This window comes from Ostrea edulis, chromosome 6 (assembly GCF_947568905.1).
Source record: "Ostrea edulis chromosome 6, xbOstEdul1.1, whole genome shotgun sequence".
Lineage (NCBI taxonomy): Eukaryota > Metazoa > Mollusca > Bivalvia > Ostreida > Ostreidae > Ostrea > Ostrea edulis.
The window spans coordinates 32,497,788-32,519,411 of record NC_079169.1 but is presented as its reverse complement, the minus strand read 5'-3'; the positions used below and the strand labels follow the sequence as shown (position 1 = coordinate 32,519,411).

The window sequence follows — 21,624 nt, the reverse complement described above, 5'->3', positions numbered from 1 at the left end:
GTTACGGGTTTCAAAAGGCACACTGATTTTGATTACGGATTACTCCGTTTATTTGACTAAGACATAGGGTTCACGACGGTTAAACTTTAACCTAGACTAGCCTATATCTTTCGAATCAAGGGTGATATGGTTTTGGTAATTCACATATAGATGCCGAGGTCTCCATATCAGTGAAATATTCTCGAGAGGGACGTTAAACAATATTCAATCAATCATATAGATGCCGCATGAAGAGACCTTTGTTGTGGTACCACGTAACCACTGCCAGTGAAGGGCTACACAATTTAGGCCTATGCTTGGCGCTTATGGCCATTGAGCAGGGAGGGATCTGTATCGTGCCACTCCTGCTGCGACAAGGAACCTCGGTTTTAGCGGTTTCATCCGAAGGACCGCCCATTTAGTTGCCTCTTACGACAAGCAAGGTGGTTCTGAGGACCTATTCTAACCCGGATCCTCACGGGTTCTGAGGACCTATTCTAACCCGGATCCTCACGGGATGTGGTACCATACGTTTGACCTTGAACTTTGATATACTTTAAAAAACTTTAACCTGGTTTATATCTTTTGAACCAATAGAGATATGGCTTTAATATTAAACACATAGATACCTCGTGAAAAGACCTTTGTTTTTGGTACCAAGACATCTGACCTTTGCCTTGAACTTTGACCTACAGTTAAAAAACTTTAACCTTGGTTTTATCTTTTGAACCAAGAGTGATGGTACAAATGTAGATGCCTCATTATGTTACCAGAACTATTGACCTTGACGTATTTTTCAAAAACATTAACCTTCGCTATATCTTAGGAACCAAGGGGATTGAGATTTGATATTTCATACCGCCGCGGTGGCCGAGAGGTTAGAGCGTTCGCCCCGCATGCGGAAGGCCGGGGTTCGACACACCTAAATCGTTAAAATAGGTAGTGACAGTTCCATCACCAAACCCTCGGCAGCAGGTGTGGATGTCACGGGTCCTCGGAGATGATCTTAAAAATGGATGTCCCGTATCACAGTAGGTGTGGCACCCTAAAGAACCCTCACTGCTCAATGGCTATAAGCGCCGAGCATAGGACTAAATTTGAAGCCCTTCACCGGTCTTGATGACGTCTCCATATGAGTGAAAAATTCTGGAGCGAGTCGATCAATCATTCGTATGCCTCATGACCAGGCCTTTGATATGGTATCAAAACTTTTGACATAATAATCTTGGAATTTGTCCTATTTTTTTCAAAAACTTTTGAACGATAGGTATCCAAATTTTGACATAGTAACCTTGGACTTAGTCTTATTTTCAAAGGCTTTAACTTTTTGAACGATAGGTTAAGTAGTAAATACATCCTGTTATTAATCTGCTTTAAACACTTATGTACAAAAATATCTGGGAATCACTAAAGAACCTGGGTATACATTTCAACCAGTGTGATTTACATTTTCAATAATTTAATAAGTCCTTCCGATCCCAAGTACTATCCATAGTCAATTAAATACAGAAAGATTAGATCTTGTACTTTGGGAAAGGTTTGGCTTATTCTAGTCCCTGGAGATACATATGTACACTGGTTGCCGTTAAAATATCAAATTGATCCCCCCATCAATTGATGTTGAAAATGGAATAATCTGATTCAAATGATTTGTTATGACATTGTGGAACATTTTATTATAGTTAAGGAGTGAACAGAAATATCGGCGGGGAACCAGTTTGTTACTCAGAATTCCTATAGACAAGTCGGTCTGTAGCTATTTCGATCGTTATAGACCGACTCGATTTTCTATAGACATTGTCTATCGGTCCACGGTTAATTTCGCACACTGCCTGTCTGATCATTTTAAAGTCAGTTAAAAAAAAAACACGATAGTATCGTGAGTGCTACAATTAAATTTTTTTTTTGCATTTTTCAAGATATGTAAAATTATAAAGCGTCTTGTCCTCTGTTATAATCCACAATCATGGACTGAAATGCACTACCTACAATCGCCTCCCTTGTCTGGAGAGTACGCTACTGCATTGGTCTTATCAGTCAGCTGTTGTTGGGACGTTCCAAACAATGGCGAGGAAAGATCAGTATGTTGTGGTCTGTGTGCTGTCCTTGGTCTCGTGTGTTCACTGTTTCCTGTCGGCCAGTCCCTGTCACTTCGATGCCATTCCTGTGGGAAGCGCCGTGAGCGGGTAGGTCACCGAAGTCTAGCGTCCATGTTTCACTTATGGATGGACTCTACTCATATTTATTGGACACGTTCAGATCAGGTCCCCCGATCATGTAACAAACTCTAGATCGAAGTCAAATTTTCAATCACCTGTAAGATGTTCATTACTTTTAGAAATTTGATGAAGCAATATTTAATAACAATTTTATTTTGAAATCATTGACTTCTCAATCATTTCATCGCAATTCAGTGCACAGCAACTAGAATATAATTATTCTATAACACACAGAAATGTGGATGTCGAGATTCATATTGTTATGTCAAGGTTAGCTAAATGTATTTTTAAAAAAACACAAAGGAAATTCTATTAGAGCAGGCATAAGATATATCTACTTATGGTTTGTTACAAATGGTACTAATTTACAGCATAAATACGGTACATGAATAGAGATTTGTTCCCGAGTTTCGTAGTATATATTGTCATTTTTGGGAAATTAATTTATATATATTGTCATATAATAATAGATTTTTACATTAAAAAAGAATTGAGAAATAAAGTAAAAATGGGGCCATAGCGATTGTTATTCAGCTACAACGTGTTAAACTTGACATTTTTGCAATTAAAATTCACTATCGATTAAATCACCTAAACTTGTTTTGTGTATTGGTTTCAACACAACATAAGCAACACAAATAAATCATTACATGGAATAAATATACACACTCGTGTCTTTCAACAATATAGTTATAAAAAAAAGTTCAATGCTAGCAGATTGGAAATATATACGTGATAATTCATCAAATGGAATTTGAGAGTTTATAAGAACATAGTAGGATAATTGTTTTGTTTTTTTATTGCACATAAATCACTAAGTCTTGCCTTACAATTTAAGATGGGATTTAAAGTAGGGTTTATGGATGCATTTTGTTTAATCATTGGCCAAAATGCTGAATTTTCATACAAAATTTTGGGTAAATCAAAATAGATGTTTTTAAGAATCGGTGTTCTGTTTATGATTTAAACATATTTTATTGAGAAACTCAATAGAAACAGGCATAACCTATGTAGACCCCTCCCTAAAACATATAAATCGATATATTACATGTATACCCGAATTAATGAATTTATAACATCTGAATTAGTTCAAAGTAACAATTTGTATCATATAAACACGCACAGTCATGATACCGGTATAATTTTTGACGATTTGTTGATAAAATAAAACATGCAAAATCGTGCAAAGTTCGATGTAGTTTTTTTTTTTAAGGTAGATCTAAACTCGGCCTTAAATGGATTAAGTCATGAAAAAATTGCCTTTACAAGATAAATATATATTCTAGTAATAGATAAAACATTGAAAAATATAGATGTTGACATGCTATTTTCATTGTTATTGCTTCTCAAAAGTAAGCACCCCATCAACATTAAGGAAAATGATATCCTCCTTATATATTTTCTTAATAATTATTATTTCCCCCCAAACAAATGGGCTGTAATAAGCAACACAGACTATATACCCTTTATTTAATGATATGTAATCATTTATTCTAATAAATTGGAATAAATATTTTCATAATGTATACTTTGTGAACCCAAACATGTTAAAAGAAATACTGTAAAAAATACCGTTAGACGTCAGTATTGGTCTTTTCCCTAATTTTTATGGACTAAACCTTGAATTGATTGTTGTTAATTTACAGATTATTATCTTAGAATAAGATTTGAGTAAGAAAATCATATGTTGACGCATTATTTTAGAAGCTATCATCTCTACAACAAGTACACCCCCCCCCCCTAAAATCTTGAAAAATTATATAATATCATATCTTCGAAAGACGTGAAGTTGGACGTATTTACAACCTCGGATAATAATTTGAACTATGCTAAACTATATCTATTATAAGATATATGTAGTTTACAATTAAATTTTACATTTTATCTGGAAAAACAATTCTAGAGAAGGCTGTGCACAATGTAATTGTAAAACGAAAGTAACAAACTGATTTCCAAACCCTTTCAAAATTGGAATCGACTTACAAATCTTCAACTGGATAGGTTTAAGTAATAAATATATAATATATTCGGACCAATACAATAAGCAAGTTGAATCATTATCTACACAGTTGTGATATAGCATTTTTGCGCAGTTGTGCTAAATAAAACTCCACGATGTATTGGGTATAACCACCATGCTACGTCTGTACATTTACAAAAGTAAAATAAATTCGACATGATCTCTTCAGGGTCCGCAACTGAGGTGGTGGCTGTGCGTCACTTCACGACTTGGTTCCACATGATGTAATAACCTTTGTACGGCAACAACATCCTGTAATGAATAATGGTCTGCATATTCCTCTTCCAAGAAATGCTGATACGGGTTTACTTATGATTTTAGTACCGGACTAATAATTTTGAAGAGTTGAAAAGTATCACATATGGCATGAACTTTGTCAAGGAATTTGTTGATAATACCAGTTTTGGAATGCATGCATCAATACTGGGATGTCATAGGAAATTATATTGTGGTCAGTAATTACCGGTTTCTTCTCAGTTCTTAAAGCTGTATGGTCCGAATTACAATATTTTTTTCCATCTCGTCAAAACGCTATTAAATCATCGCACGTATGTAGTTATGAGGCTGTACGAAATATCATAAATTATTTCACCTGTTTTAACCAGAATTATTTGATTTTAAATCGATGTTTACAAATAACCGTGTCACTCGGCCATTTCAAGTGACAGTCACGTGACCAGTTCAAACTTTCAGATCATCGGTGGTCTTATCTGTGTAAAGCTGTGTATTTTGTTATAACAGTACCGTACCATAAGTTTAATAGAAATACCAAATACCTCTTAGTAATTCGTTGTTTTACGCTCTTTCAGCCTGAAAACTAGACAGTTGCGTATGAGTTAATACATCATGTTGGGATTCCCCTGACGTGCGTGGGTCTATTTATAGACGTCTATTATATGTACCCACTATATTTACTTTCTAAATAATATTCGCACTGTTTTCTTTTACATGCAGATGTTTTCAAGCATGTAATTAAGGGAAAGTTAATAACTTTATAAAGTAATTAATCTGCTTTAAAGTAATTATGTACAAAAATAATACATGAACATCGGGTCATACAGCTTTAAAAAGTCAAGAAATTGCATTAGTCCAAGTCTGATTGGCACGGAGGAAACCTCTTTGTTGTTATGGTACATTTTTATCCCATTCATTTTCAAACCTGAAATTTCTTCTGCTTTTCTACTGATTGGTCTCTCCTGGAAGAATGTATTGGTTGAAGTGGCTCTCTTTCCTAATTGCTGATATCTGCAATATGTGTGATGTTCTGGCTGTAAAATTAAAATACACTTATTTTAGTAATTGAGTCAGACAGGTAGTAAATGGGTCAGACAGGTAGTAAATATAACAATTACTTATGATGAGTCCATTACAGTAACAAATAATCCTTGTGATGATAAAAATGATTTCACCAAGCGAGGACAGTTGGTAAACACATGCACATGTACTTAAACCTGTTGCCTCAATATTAAAAATAACTTTGTCAAAAGATTCAAGTTCATTGCATGCGATCGTTTCCAACGATGGTTGATGGGATCGAGGGGGTATTTCTTGCATTTCACTGGATTGTATGTCTTGAAAATTTACTCCCTCGGCATAGGTAACACCCTCTCTTACCTCCGTTGAAGCATTACCCTGTTGCCTGCAAGTAAATGATCATCTTCGCTAGCCACGGGTTTACGATCCGCTCCGCTTCTCTACAAACCCTTAGCAGATTTAGTGTGATTTTCGTAGCCTCAACTTTCAGCATACTGCTCAATCAGAGAACGTGTTACGTTATATCATGTGCAAAACAAAGGAATTTAAATACCTACAACTGTCACTCGGCCATGTATCAAATACATATCCAAACCAATGATGCCACGTGCGCAGTTCAGACGTGTATATGCGTAAAGAAGTGCATTTTATTTATTACAGTACCGTGCCATGTGTTTAATATTAAACATCTCTTGTAATTCGTTGTTTTAAGTTCTATCTATCCCAGATTTAGACAGTTGCGTCAGAGTTAATTTCCTCAATTTGGAATTTACCTTACAAACGTGGGGTTATTTTTAGACGTAGACTCAAAGTGCAATATCTGTATCCATGATAAGAAAAAGTCCATAAAACTATTTGACCTACTTTCAGCATTAAAGTAGGTCATGAAGCACCTGGAAAACTGATCTACTTTAATCCTTACAGTAGTAAGTCATGGTGCACCAATCCAGTTGAAATGCAAACTTAACTTATATTCCTCTGAGAAGAAACTTTTGATTAAATTTAATGGCAGTATCTGTATCCGTAACGAAAACAAAGATTTTTTAATAAATGATACTTTGATATTGACCTTGAGATAAGATAGACATCCTCCGCTTAGCATAAGGTGTATGTGTACAAGTTTGATGGTCCGAGCCTCAACGGTTCGGTCTGTATTCTGCCTACAAGATTTTCCTATTAAACGATACTATGACCTTGAAGAACAATATAAGTTTGACATTCCTAGCCCCAATAATTCGGTCTGTATTCGGCCTACAAAGTTTTCCTATTAACTGACACTACGACCTTAACCTTTGACCACTGACCTTGAAAAACAATAAGCATCTTTGCTCTCACCATGGTTATCAATTGTACGAAGTTGTAAGATCCTGGAGTTTACGGTTCGGTTTGTATCCTGCCTACAATATTTTCCTACTTAGTGATACTACAACCTTGACCTCCGACCTTTAAGAAACAATGGGCATTTTCCGCACATGATGGTGATTAAATGTACCAAGTTGTAAGATCCTGGTCCTGGACAGTTCCTTTTGTATTTTGCCAGTCCAGAAAGGCGGACAGACAGAGAGATGGACGGTACATATTACACTCGTCTTAGACAGCCGTATAAAAATTAGAAACTTATGTAACTAACCTGACAAACTGTCATATGATCTCCCACTCCCTCTTTTCTACCAACCAGCACCAACACCTAAGCCATCCTTTCCTATGTTCCTAGAAATAAAAAAAATGTGCTACTAGTATAATCCCATGTTAAACTTCGATTAACCATAGGCGTAGCTTGGGTTCGAATATTACCGAGGCAGGGGGTCTGTCGACATTTTAATAACGTAAAAGGTGTTTGTTTTTTTGTTTTGTTTTTTTACCGAGGCAGCTGCCTCGGTTGCCTCAATGGAAGCTACGCCACTGTTAACTATTGTGGATCCACCCTACCTACAGGGCCTCTGAACTGAATAAACTTGAATATGCACTACCTGAAGATGCATGTATATAAATGTATACATGTAACTAATCACGACCCTGTTCTTCTTGATTGATTGTATCTTGCTAAACGTCTTGCTCGAGAATTTTTCACTCATATGGAGATTCAATTTCAATTCAAATGGGGATTCAATTTTAGGCCTATGCTCGGCGCTTACGGCCATTGAGCAGTAAGGGTCCTTTAGCGTGACACGGTTCATTCGTATTAAGGTCATCTCCGAGGACCCGCCACGTTGGTGACCGCCCAGTATTTCGACGGTCCGATAGTCCGACGGTTCGGTAGTCCGACACTCCGATAATTTGTGGCCACATATATAAGAGATCGCTATGTAATAGGCAGCAGAAAACAGGATTAAGTGCCGTGTGCCAGAGCGATTTTTTACGTCACAAGAGCAAAACATCGCACAGTGGGAAAACTTTGAACGGGTTCGACCTACATCGGGTACCTGTAAAGTGCGAAACGAAACGAAATCTACCGAAACGTAACCCACCGAAACGAGACGAAACCCACCGAAACGAAACGAAACAGATTGTATAACCGAACTCTATTAATTATAATAATTAAAAATGGTGTATAACCGAACTCTATTAATTATAATAATTAAAAATGGTATCTTAAGCCCCTGTTAAAGTTACCACATATAAATAAAATTTGCCTCCCCCTTGTGGTAAGCTTTCGGCTTGGCAGATACAAAGTTTTAAAAGTTGGAAGAGGGTGAGTGAGCACAAAGTTCATATCCGAAGTTGATTGAATACCTGTGCAATTAGTTTCGGATCCATAAATTTCAGAACAGAGGGTTACAGTTCGGCATAAATACACGTTTCAGTATTTTTTGCTCTAAAGTCAAATCTATGTATACATGTGGATATTGTGTATTTGTATGTAGTATATGAAACGGTGGATTCTGAGTGTGTCTTCCCGTTCTCTTTGCAATTTCTGCTTCCCTTGTTCATAAACCTTTTGAGTTTACAAAATGCTGACCTCCTCCTGATATTATTGCATAAAAAATTCTGTTTTCCGTCCCGTTTTCAATTCCCCGTCCTAGCAACAAAACAAATGTATAGAGTTATATTTAGACTCACTACATATCAATAATAATTTTTAATAACACATATATATATATTACCGAATTGCATTCATATAATATGGTATACTATCTAACTTTTTCCATTATTGAAAGTACTCGCACCTCAGCAGTTAGAGATAAAATAAAAGGTTAAGAGCTCTTCCTGCTTTCAAATTTCTCAGACACCAGTTTCTTAAAACAATGTATCTATACCCAAAAGCGGATCCAACGCCAGCGACCCCACCCCTTGTTTAGTGTGTTTCGCCAGACCTCTGAGACTGTAACTCTCCGTTCTGAAATTTATTGATCTGAAACTAATTGCACATGTTATTTAATCAACTTCGGATATGTACATTTTGCTTACTCACCCCCCCCCCCTTTCCAGCTTTTAAAACTGTGTATCAGTCAAACTGAAAGCCTATATCAAAGGGGAAGCGAATTTTATTTATATGTGGTAATTTTCACAGGGGCCTAAGATACCATTTCTAATAAAAGAGTTCGGTTATACAATCTGTTTCATTTCATTTCGATGGGTTTTCGTTTCGGTAGATTTCGTTTCGTTTCGCACTTTACAGGTACACACCTACATCTACATGTATCTATTTCGGCATCGTCGGAAGCCCACGGTTGATTACGCTTCGTTCCTTTCTCCATCACCCGTGGGTTCATTCATTCCTACTCGCTGTGTGTGTGTGTCTGTCTGTCTGTATGTATGTATGCTGAATTTAAGGAACATTTTCATCGTGTCTTTATAGAGAGCTATGTAGATACATGTAGGTATACATATATACAGATATCTATAGGCTTGAAGGGAGGGCTGACAGCGGATACTCCTCAGGGACGTAGCAACAGAGGGGGGGGGGGCTTATCCCTTCCCCACTTTTTAAAAAAATTTCCTTTCTTCTTTTTTACATGTTAAAACTCTTTTTGGTTCGGCTGCCCCCCCCCCCCCTTCCCACTAATCCTTTCTGGCTGGCCCCCAGCTTCCCCCTTTCAAAAACGATGCCACGCGCCTGCTCGTGTCCCCTTAACACTTTCAAAAGTAGGGAGTGGAGACAAGAGTATGTATGTGCCCCCTCCTTTCACTTCTGGGACCCCAAACGAGATCCTCATCTTTATATCAAATGTTGTTTGATAACATCCTCCCCTTAATTCTAGTGCAAGAAATTTCTGTTCAAAAATTGTTATTTGCTTTAAAGAACTTAAGGTATACCATAAAATTGGTATAAAATTCGGATATACAGATTTCCGTTGTAAAACTTAGATAGGCTCTGATTGGCGCATAATTGCATTATTGTCGTTCCATACAAAAATTGATTTCCTTATTGATTGTGTTATGCCCCGTTATACAGAAAATTTTCATTTAATAAACTTTTGCCCGTGGATGGGGGGAGGGGGGGGGAGAGAGAGACTTGAGGCCTACTTCAAACTTTTAAGACTGAGCAGGGTGTAGGGATTCCTACCATTTTTAGCTTGTTATTTCAGGGGTTCGGGGTGATTATGTAGGTTACCGTCGACATCTTCATGACGTTTATGTGGAAAATTTGTCCGAACGAATGTCTATTTCGTCCGAACAAATCCATAATTCGTCCGAACGAATTACTAATATGTCCAATCAAATAGCTAATTCGTCCGAACAAATTGCTAATTTGTCCGAACAAATAGCTACATCATCCGAACAAATTGCTAATTTGTCCCAACGATTTTCTATTTCGTGCGAACAAATAGCTAATTCGTCCGAACGAATAATATATTTATATATGGCCTTTCTACGCCGCCGTAAGTTCACACTTGAATGATTTTGGTCAGAAATTGATTGTCTGATTTATAATCAGGTCGTGTCGATTTTGGCGGTTTCTGGTAATTTCCTTAAAATAATGCCTGACATGAATACATTTTAACTCTATTAATTAACATTTTTGGTGATGGTCAACATGTCGGACTATCGGACCGTCGGAATATTGAACCGTCGGACTACCGGCCCGTCGGACTATCGGACCGTCGGAATACTGGACTTGAACCCGCGACGTTCACACCTGATGCCGAGTGTTTCGCGATGAAACTGTTACTACTTGTTTTAACGACCTATGTCTGTTGCGGCCGGGATTCGAACTCCGGCCTTTCGCATGTGGCGCGAACACTCCAACCTCTCGGCCACCGCGGCGGTGGAGAAAATTTTGAAGATTTTGTCCTATATCCATGTATTCCTACCCCCAGGGGCCATGATCTTTGCCAATTTGAATCTACTTTCTATCAGGAAGCTTTCAGGAAAATCACTCTTCTGGCCCATTGGTTCTTGGGAAAAGAATTCTAAAGATTTTCTTTATACATTCGCATCTATAACTTTTATCCCCTATTGTGGCCCCAATGCGGTGGTTTAGAGGTAGAGCGTTTGCCCCGCATACGGAAGGTCGGGGTTCAAATCCCGGACGCGACAGACCAAGTCATCAAAACAGGTAGTGGCAGTTCACCAAACGTTCGGCATCAGGTGTGAATGTCACGGGTCCTCGGAGATGACCTTAATAACGGATGTCCCGTGTTGCAGTAGGTTTGTCACGCTAAAGAACCCTCACTGCTCAAAGGTCGTAAGGTCCCGTGGGGATTCGGGTTAGAATAGGTCTTCAGTACCCTATTGCTTGTCGTAAGAGGCCACTAAATGGGGCGGTCCTTCGGATGAGACAGCAAAAACCGAGGTCTCGTGTCACAGCAGGTGTGACACGATAAAGATCCTTCCCTGGTCAATGGCCATAAGCGCCGAGCATAGGCCTAAATTTTGCAGCTCTTCACCGGCAGTGGTGACGTCTCCATATGAGTGAAATATTCTCGAGAGGGACGTAAAACAATATTCAATCAATCAAAGGCCGTAAGCGCCGAGCAATGGCCTAAATTTGAAGCTCTTCACCGGTCTTGGTAAAGTCTCCATTTGAGTGAAAAATTCTCGAGAGAGAGAGACGTTAAGCAAGATACAATCCTTGACAAAAACGTTCGTGGTCTAACGGTGTGTCGTGACCCGAACCACCACTGGGTCCAAGTGGTAGTCATCGGTAAACAAAGATTTAAAGTATTTGTCCCAAACCATATAAATTAGGCCTACTTTGTTTATAAATTCCCCCCTTTGATTATCTCATTGTAGACATTCAGAGGTGGACATGACAACCCGCGCCATCTGTCGCAGCGGTCAGATAGAATGGCATTACACGTTTCCCTTTCTTCTGGTGACGTTCAGGGGGAGTGGTACCCCATACACAATTTGTCTTAAACCACACTTTAGCCCAGAAGGTTATCAGTTCTACCGGGTCAAGGATGGCAAAGAAACAGTTCTACAGCCACACAGCGGAGACACTGAAGCTAACGGTATGTATCTCTAGGAGGAGACGACGAATCGCAAGGACATAGAGATAGATCATGGTTGTTGTGTTCACGAATTGGTTGAAGTACGACTTGTTTAATATGTAGTCTGATATTTGCGGTTTTGGTTTATTTAGTACAATTATTATCCATGCTGGCGCAGGATGCCGCGCTCATTTGCAGCAACAGTTTTTCCATGATTGTCCATTATCCGGCCGAGAGCACACTGTAAGCATTTATAAATGATTTATTTGAATTTGTATAATGATTTTGTAGTATGTGTCATTCGCTTTTTTGTGCATTTAGGTTGTGTATGTCAACTCGTTTCTATAAATAGAAGATTCTAGTTCACTGTGTATAATTTCACATTGGTACATGTGTGTAGTTTACTATATGTGATCTCCTTACTATTAATTCAACATTACAAGTATCCTACATGTGTTTGCTTGGAATTCAGATGTTTGTTAAGTCAAATAGTTGGCAATATTGTTTTAAATGTAAATTTGATGCATGTATGTAGAATTCATTGTCTAGTATCAGTTGATTTTATGTACATGTTTGTTTGTTTGTATCTTGTAGCTTTTCACCACATTCCTCAATAAACTTGGAAACATACTCTGAGTTTGATTGTGTGGTTAGCTGCAACGCAGTGACAGTGAAAAGAGTGTGAGTACTGCAGCCCACTGGTAGTCGGACCAATACTCGAAGTCATGGCATCCAAGTACTCAGATCCAGAGGATTTATACTTCCTAACAGACCCTGATTCCATGTTGTCCAGCCTGGATGTGCATCCCAAAAGACAGTTAAAACTTACGGAAAAGGGTTCAAGCCTGTTTCATGAATATTCTGATGTTTATATAAATAAACTGTTGTCGTTGGGTAGAAACTTAGAAACTCTGTTGCAGTATGACATATCAGTGTGTAAAAGAAGTGAATTGGGGCTAAAGTTAGACTCTAGTTTTAATGACTATAAACATCTTAGTGATGAATATCTGGAGTTCTTATCAAGAAATAACACCCATGAAAGTTCCCTTGAGCAGACAAGCCATATGGTTGTGAGACGTACCTACATGGAGAGAGTTGAGATTCTGGCACGCTCTATAGCCAAAAAGCTTTCCAGTATGCAGTCACCCACACCATCTGCGAAATCTTCCTCATCATCTAGCTCTCAATCTCACCATACAGTTTTACAAAAAAGACTCAGTTTAGAAGCTGCTAAGGCTCGTCTGGACTTTGTGAAGAAAGAAAATACCCTTAAACAACATGCCCTCAACATTCAAGCAGAATTAGAAGAGTTGGCTGCTAAGAAGGAGATCGCAGTGGCTCAGGCAGAACTTTCTGTGGTGGAGGAGGATTGCAGGTCAGATATATCCGACTTGGATCAACTGAGTGTTGTGGATGATTTTATTCGTGGTCTCGAGCCGCCATCCTTGAATGTGAACGCTCCAGAATTTGAACCACAAAATCAGAGAGAGAACATGTTACCATCTTACTTACCGACTTCTTTTACTAATTGTGTTCCAACATACAGTCCGTCTCACTTCACAGATATTCCACTTCCTGTGAATCACAGCCTTGGACCCTCTGTATCCACAATGAGAAAACCACTTACACCCCTCACTGAGACTGGACTACAACCCTTGAACACAGTTGAACCTCCCAAAACAGAAGCCCATATGTTCACAGACTTTGCGAGGTTCTGGTTTAAAAAAGATCTGGTAACCAAAATCGATTCCTTTGATGACAACCTGAGCACTACTTGTCATGGAAGACTAGCTTTTTGCGAGTCATGACGGAATCCAAGTGACTCCAACAGAAGAACTTGATCTGCTTGTCAAGTACTTGGGACCGAAATCAAGTGTTGAGGCCAGAAACATTAAAGCATGTCATGCCAATGATTCTGTGGCAGGTCGGTTGAATGTTTGGCGTCGCCTGGAAGAGCGATATGGTGCACCCTCACTTGTAGAGGCTTCAATCAGGAAAAAGCTGGAGAACTTTAAGACTCTAGACAGTCAGGATGAGAAAGAACTATACCAACTGTGTGATATTCTGAATGAGATCCAGTCTTTGAAAGGAAATGACATTTTTACTAATTTGTTAGCACAGTTCAACACATCTGTTGGTATTACACCTATAGTAGCCAAGCTATCAAAGAAGCTTCAAGACAAATGGACAACCATAGCCTTCAGGTACAAACAGCAGAACAATTCATAGTACCCTCCATTTGAACACTTCTTAAAATTCATCAGTGAAATGGCAACTATGTGCAATGATCCAGGATTTGTTTATAATCCACCGCGTAAAGATACTTACCGTTATCCTAAACCTGTAGAACGCAGGAAGACGATATCTGCGCACAAGACAAGTGTTTCTAGAGACAATCGGATAGAAATAGATACAAATGACAATGGAGTCAGAATAACACCAATGATGTAATTACTCGTTGCCCAGTACACAAGTCCAAACATTCATTGAACGAATGTGAGGCATTTCGGAAGTGGAGGCTGGATAAGCGTCGTGCATTCTTAAGGCAACACTCTATCTGCTTCAAATGTTGTGCATCAACTCAACATCAGCAGTCATCTTGTACCGCATCTTCTCCATGTTCTGTCTGCGGGAGTACACTTCACCCTACAGCCATGCACTGGTATAGGAGGGACTTGTGTGATGAAGACACTAAAGCAAAGGTACTCACCTCGGATCATGGCGGGGAGGGAACAGAGGTATCGTCAAAGTGCACTACACTCTGCGGCTCAGTTGATGGCGGACGTTCTTGTGCCAAGGTTGTTCTAGCTAAGGTATTTCCCAGTGATCGTCCACAAGCTGCTGTGACTGTATACGTGCTGCTCGATGATCAGAGCAACCACACCCTAGCTCGCTCTGAACTTTTGAACCAACTTGGAGTCACATCTGATCCCATTCCTTACAGACTCAAATATTGTGCTGGAGTGACCGAGGCCTCTGGGAGAAGAGCCGTGGGATTCTGTATTCAGTCTATGGATGGACTTAACTGTCATAAGCTTCCACCTATCATAGAGTGTAATGATATTCCAGACAACATGATGGAAATCCCCACTCCAGATGTCGCTTGTGCTCATCCTCACTTACGGCACATTGCAAAGGAACTTGCCCCACTACGCAGAGATGTTGGTATACAGCTGCTAATTGGAAGAGACTTGGTGGATGTACATCAGGTGCAAGGCCAAGTGACTGGGCCCCCAGCATCTCCCTTTGCCCAGAAGCTTAGCCTTGGATGGGTCATAATTGGAGAGGTGTGTTTAGATGGTCGTCACAAGCCAAGTGATCTCAGTGTCCTGAAGACCAATATTCAGAATGATGGTAGAGGGACAATCTTTACCCCATGCCAGAACAGTATCCATCTTAAGGTCCAAGGCCCCCCTAGCCATGTAACTTTTCAAGCTCGGGACTTCAAGGGCTATAATGTGTTTTACACTGACAGACATGACAATAAGGTGGGAAATTCAGTAGAAGATCGTGAATTCCTGTCACTTATGGACCAGACTTTCCAGAAGAACTTTAATGGAAATTGGACGTGCGCCCACATCTAGTGAACAATAAAACTCAAGTTTTCAAACGGGCCATCAACCTTGACCACAGTTTGAGGAAAAATCCTGAAAAGTTAAAGCAGATGTGTGAATTTATGGAAAACATATTCCAAACAGGAGCAGCAGAGATACCCAAGGGGCAAGAGTGTTGGTACATCCCCATATTTGCTGTGGCTCACCCAAAAAAGCCTGGCAAGGTTCGTGCTGTGTTTGATTCTTCAATAGTTTATCAGGGGTGTTCACTCAATGACACTCTTTTGTCTGGACCCAACTTGACAAACAACTTGCTAGGAATCTTGTTGCGGTTTCGGAAAGATTTGTGTGCTATCGCAGGTGACATCCAGCAGATGTTCTACCGTTTCTTTGTGAATGAGAGAGACAGGGACTACTTGCGGTTTTACTGGTATGAGAACAACGATCCACTCCGTCAGATGATAGAGTATCGAATGACCGTCCATGTGTTTGGGAACCGGCCTTCCCCCGCAGTGGCAACATATGGACTCAGACAAGCGGTACGACATGCAGATCTTGACGTTGTCAACTTTGTACACCAGGATTTTTATGTTGATGATGCATTGATGTCTCGACCTACTCCTGCTGAAGTAATTGATTTGATGAGGCGTACTCAGAAGGTACTGAATGATGAGGGTAAAATTCGGTTACACAAGATTGTGTCAAACGTACAAGATGTGGTAGATGCATTCCCTGCAGCTGACTTGGGAAAGGATGTACAGGATTTTTCGATTGGTGAAGATGATGATTTGGTTCAGCACAGCCTTGGATTGGCCTGGAATCTGAGATCTGACTGTTTCATCTTCCAGAAGCCAGATGGGGGCGTCTCTTTCACTCGCCGTGGAATCCTCTCCAGGGTCAACAGTATCTTTGACCCCATTGGTTTTCTGTTTTCTGTCTCCACTGACAATCTGTGGAAAGATGATTCTTCGTGAGATGTGTACGATAAGTTCAAGCTGGGATGATCCCTTACCAGAAGAGTACTGAGAGCGATGGGAGAGTTGGAGTAGGTCACTGGACCAGTTAAGCAGTCTACAGATTCCCCGAATGTTTGTTCCACAATCGCTGAGCATAGCACCTGACCCACAAGTGCTGATATTCTCTGATGCATCTGAAGCAGCGATTGCAGCAGCAGCTTACCTGAAGGTCAAGCACCACATTGGCTTTATCATGGGGAAGTCAAAACTCGCTCCTCTGGCAGGACATAGTATTCCTCGTCTGGAACTATGTGGAGCTGTATTGGCAACAGAGATAGGAGAGTTTGTCTCAGACCATCTTAATATCCCGACGTCCTCTATTAGATATTTCACAGATAGCAAGGTCGTACTGGGATACATCAGGAACAGAACCAGACGTTTTTACACGTATGTGAGCAATAGAATTGCTTGTATTCATGCCGTATCAACCCCTAGCCAGTGGAGTTATGTACCCACTCACCTGAATCCAGCAGATGCAGCAACTAGGGGATCAGTTTCTGACGTAGGGAATTCTTTGGATACTTGGCTCGTTGGACCAGTGCAGTTATGTTTAGGGGACCTAGCGGAATGTGAACCAGATGTGGACTATCCACTCATCAACCCTGATGATGACAAGGATATTCGACCAGAAGTGAGTGCCTTTAAGGCAGATCTATTAAGCAACCCAACTCCTATTGAGGATCGTTTCACAAAATTCTCAACATGGGACAGTCTTGTGTCTGCATTGTCTATTCTCCGCCATGTGTCTGCCTCCTACAGAGGTTCGATTGATTGCACTAGTTGGCACTTGTGTAACAAGACTAAATGTGAATCTGCACTCAAAGACACTGAAGACTTCATCCTTAGATGTGTACAAGCTCAGGCTTTTAGGGGTGAACTTGAAGCAATCAAGGGGAAATGTGACCTACCTAAGGACAGTCGTATTCAGCACCTATCCCCATACATTGATAATGTAGGCTTGCTGAGGATTGGAGGCCGTCTGAACAACCTGAAGAGTACTGGACTTGCATCACTTAATCCAGTTATAGTTCCTAGGGGACATGTGGCAACTCTACTTGTACGTTTCTTCCATAACAAGGTTTTCCACCAGGGTAGAACAATCACTGAAGGTGCCGTACGTTCTCATGGCTTCTGGATCCTTGGAGGAAAGAGACTTATTTCTTCCATCATTTACGCATGTGTTGTTTGTCGGAAACTGCGTAGAAAGCCCCAGGAACAGAAGATGGCAGATCTTCTGGTGGATCGGCTCACCCCAGGACCCCCCTTTTCGTCTGTGGGACTTGATGTATTTGGCCCATGGCCAGTACTTACCAGGAAGACACGTGGTGGTCTGCTCAGAGCAAGAGATGGGCTGTCCTATTTACTTGTTTAACTACACGTGCAGTCCACATTGAAGTGATAGAGGACATGTCCAGCTCATGTTTCATTAATGCCCTACGACGCTTTGTAGCATTGCGTGGACCAGTGAAGCTCATCTGATCAGATAAGGGCTCTAATTTCATTGGAGCTGTGAATGACCTTCATGTGAATGCAATTAACGTTGAAGATAATGAAGTTCAGACCTACCTTAAGAACAACAGAGCAACATGGTTGTTTAATGCCCCCCATGCATCACATATGGGAGGTGTTTGGGAGCGGGCTATAGGAAGTGCTCGGAGGATCCTAGACTCGATGTTACTGCAAGAAGTACCTAAAGAACTTGCACACGAGGTGTTGGTTACACTTATGGCCGAGGTATGCGCCATCCTCAATTCTCGTCCAATAACAGCACTTGATGCGGACCTATCATCTCCTATGGTATTGAGCCCAAACATTTTACTGACCCAGAAGCAGGGGGAAATTGGAACATTTTCAGACCATTTGAGCATCAAGGATATGTACTCTGCAAGTTGGAAGCATGTACAGGTGTTATCCGACATGTTTTGGAAAAAGTGGCGCACCACCTACTTGGACAGTTTACAGAAGAGACATAAATGGTGTACAAGTAAGCAGAATCTGAAGACAGGGGATGTTGTCCTGTTACGTGAGAAAAATGTTCATAGGAATCTGTGGCCAATGGGGATAGTGGAGCGCCCAATTGAGAGCAATGACAAAATGGTTCGTAAAGCTGTCATTCGTGTCGCCAAGGATGGAAAGGTGACAACTTATACTCGACCCATTTCGGAGATGATTCTTCTGTTAGACCAATGATTGTCTGTGTTGTGAGTCAGTTTCATTATAGTTAGACTACAAATTGTCATTGTAAATAAGTTATTAGTTATATCTATGATATAAGACGGGGAGTGTTGTGTTCACGAATTGGTTGAAGTACGACTTGTTCAATATGTAGCCTGATATTTGCGGGTTTACGGTTTTGGTTTATTTAGTACAATTATTATCCATGCTGGCGCAGGATGCCGCGCTCATTTGCAGCAACAGTTTTTCCATGATTGTCCATTATCCGGCCGAGAGCACACTGTAAGCATTTATAAATGATTTATTTGAATTTGTATAATGATTTTGTAGTATGTGTCATTCGCTTTTTTGTGCATTTAGGTTGTGTATGTCAACTCGTTTCTATAAATAGAAGATTCTAGTTCACTGTGTATAATTTCACATTGGTACATGTGTGTAGTTTACTATATGTGATCTCCTTACTATTAATTCAACATTACAAGTATCCTACATGTGTTTGCTTGGAATTCAGATGTTTGTTAAGTCAAATAGTTGGCAATATTGTTTTAAATGTAAATTTGATGCATGTATGTAGAATTCATTGTCTAGTATCAGTTGATTTTATGTACATGTTTGTTTGTTTGTATCTTGTAGCTTTTCACCACATTCCTCAATAAACTTGGAAACATACTCTGAGTTTGATTGTGTGGTTAGCTGCAACGCAGTTACAATGGTTATTAAGAATATCTCACTAGGTATATCAAGATCATTGACTCGAATCCCAGTCTAATGAAAATCAAATCATCACTATCTTGTTTTATGCTCCCCGACATCGGGGGAGCCTACATGGTCACCGTCATGTTTGTCCGAGCTCATATCTTTCATCAGAAATTGATATAATTGGTCACAAATAATCCTTGAGACAAGGACTTTTGGAAACGTCAAAGTCAGTCAGAACATCTTAAAGTTCTTTATTTCCACAGTTTTTGATATAAAAGTTCCCGTCTCCTTAACCTTTCATCTGAAATTGATATGGACCAAGGTCATTCTAGATATAGGCCAAGGTCATTCAGAACAAAAATTCTTTGTTTCGACAGGTCCCGTGGGTGATCGCAAAAACCGAGGCCCCGTGTCAAAGCAGACGTGTTCCATGTGGATCCGAGTTAAAATAGGTCTTCGGTACCCCCTTCCTTGTCGTAAGAAGCCACTAATTGGGCGGTCCTTCGGATGAGACCGCTAAAACCGAGGTCCCGTGTCACAACAGGTGTGGCACGATAAAGATCCCTCCCTGCTCAAAGGCCATAAGCGCCGAGCATAGGCCTAAATTTTGCAGCCCTTCACCGACAGTGGTGACGTCTCCATATTGTTTTGTCTTGAACATATTTTATTGATGAAATCTAAAGGATTGGGAACAAGTTCTGACAACTTACAAGTCCCTCTCCTAAAATATTACAATATGTCATGCAAGGTAATAATTAAGAGGTAAAATGTACAATGATTAAACGAATCTACAAGTTTCTTCTATAAATTTATGAACAACTGAAAAAATAGTTATATTAGTTTGCAGAGGTAAATTGACATTACCACATAATAACAATTTTATATCAATATTAACCAAGTCAAGCATGAAAAGGCGATTAAAAAGATTATTTCTAGCTCTGGAGTAATTTTTACAAGCAAAAAAGAGATGGTAATACATCTTCATTAATATGTCCACATGTACAAAACGGAGAATTTGTAATATTTCGTTTATAAAGATCATAATTAAGTATACAGTTGTATCTTAGCTTTGTATGAATAATGTTGAGATATCGTTTTCCAAAAGAGTAATATGATGGTGGTCTTGTAATGTCTGTTATATTTTTGCGGAATGAATTGATTGAGATGGCTTCTCTGGCATCTACATTTAATAAATTCCACTATTTTACAGAGTCAGGTACAAATGATTTTTTGAATAACTCTAATCTGCATTTTGGAATGTAAAACTTATCATTGTTTCTAGTATTATAAAAGGATATATTTTCATGTTTATGTGGAATAATTTCATTTAAATAATCAGGGGCGCTACTATTGCAAATTTTAAACATTGTAGTCATTTTTGCAATATAACGTCTACTTTTTAAAGTTTGCCAGCCTGTTTCTAAATAAAGGGATTCTCTAGATGCAAAATTAGGAAGACCAGTAACAATTCCAGCTGCACATAATTGTACTTTTTCAAGCTTATCAGTATCGTGAACAGAACAGCCATCCCAAACAATTGAAGCATATTCAAGAGTAGGTCTAATAAAAGCTATATACAATTTTGACAGATGTTTTCTACCAATTTTGAACTTAAGCTTTTTTAAAAGCCCTAATTTTTAAAAAGATTTATCAACTATGGAATCAATGTATAAAGACCAACTGAGGTTATGTGACAATAATAAGCCTAGATGACGATGGACTGGAACAAACTCCAATCTATCACCTTGGAAAAATAATTTCGTTAAAATAGAGTTATCTTTTTTCGAAAAATAAACAGCTTTAGTCTTGGATGGATTGAATTTGAGTATCCACTTATTTGACCATTTTTCTAGTATATGTAAATCATAATTAAGCTTGTATTCAATTTCTAGCATACCTAGCATAATAGAAAATATTTTCAAGCATACCTAGCACACCTCTGGTGTGTCCAGGGGTCCGTGTTTGCCCAACTATCTATTTTGTATAGTTTGTAGGAGTTATGAGATTGATCACTGTTCGTTATCTTCACCTTGCATGAGGACTGCTGGAGTGAGTTGTCATCAGCATATAATCTACACATTGATAGCATATTTACAGCAACATCATTAACATAAATCAAAAATAGTAAAGGCCCTAAAACAGAACCTTGGGGTACACCAGCAAATATATCAAGTTTTGACGATAAAAGGTCCTTATACATTACTTTTTGTGATCTGTGACATAAGTAGCTTTTGAACCAATGTAAAAGACTACCAGATATACCATAAATTTGTAATTTGAAAATAAGACCATTATGCCATACTTTATCAAATGCTTTTGATAGGTCACAAA

General features: G+C 39.3%; 1 protein-coding gene across 1 annotated transcript; it reads left to right on the top strand.

Annotated features, from left to right (window-relative positions):
* Positions 1 to 16,489: 16,489 nt before the first annotated feature.
* LOC125647112 (uncharacterized) lies at positions 16,490 to 17,791 on the top strand. Its single transcript, XM_048873804.2, has one exon. The coding sequence runs from the start codon at positions 16,490 to 16,492 to the stop codon at positions 17,789 to 17,791; it is 1,302 nt and encodes a 433-aa protein (XP_048729761.2).
* Positions 17,792 to 21,624: the final 3,833 nt, after the last annotated feature.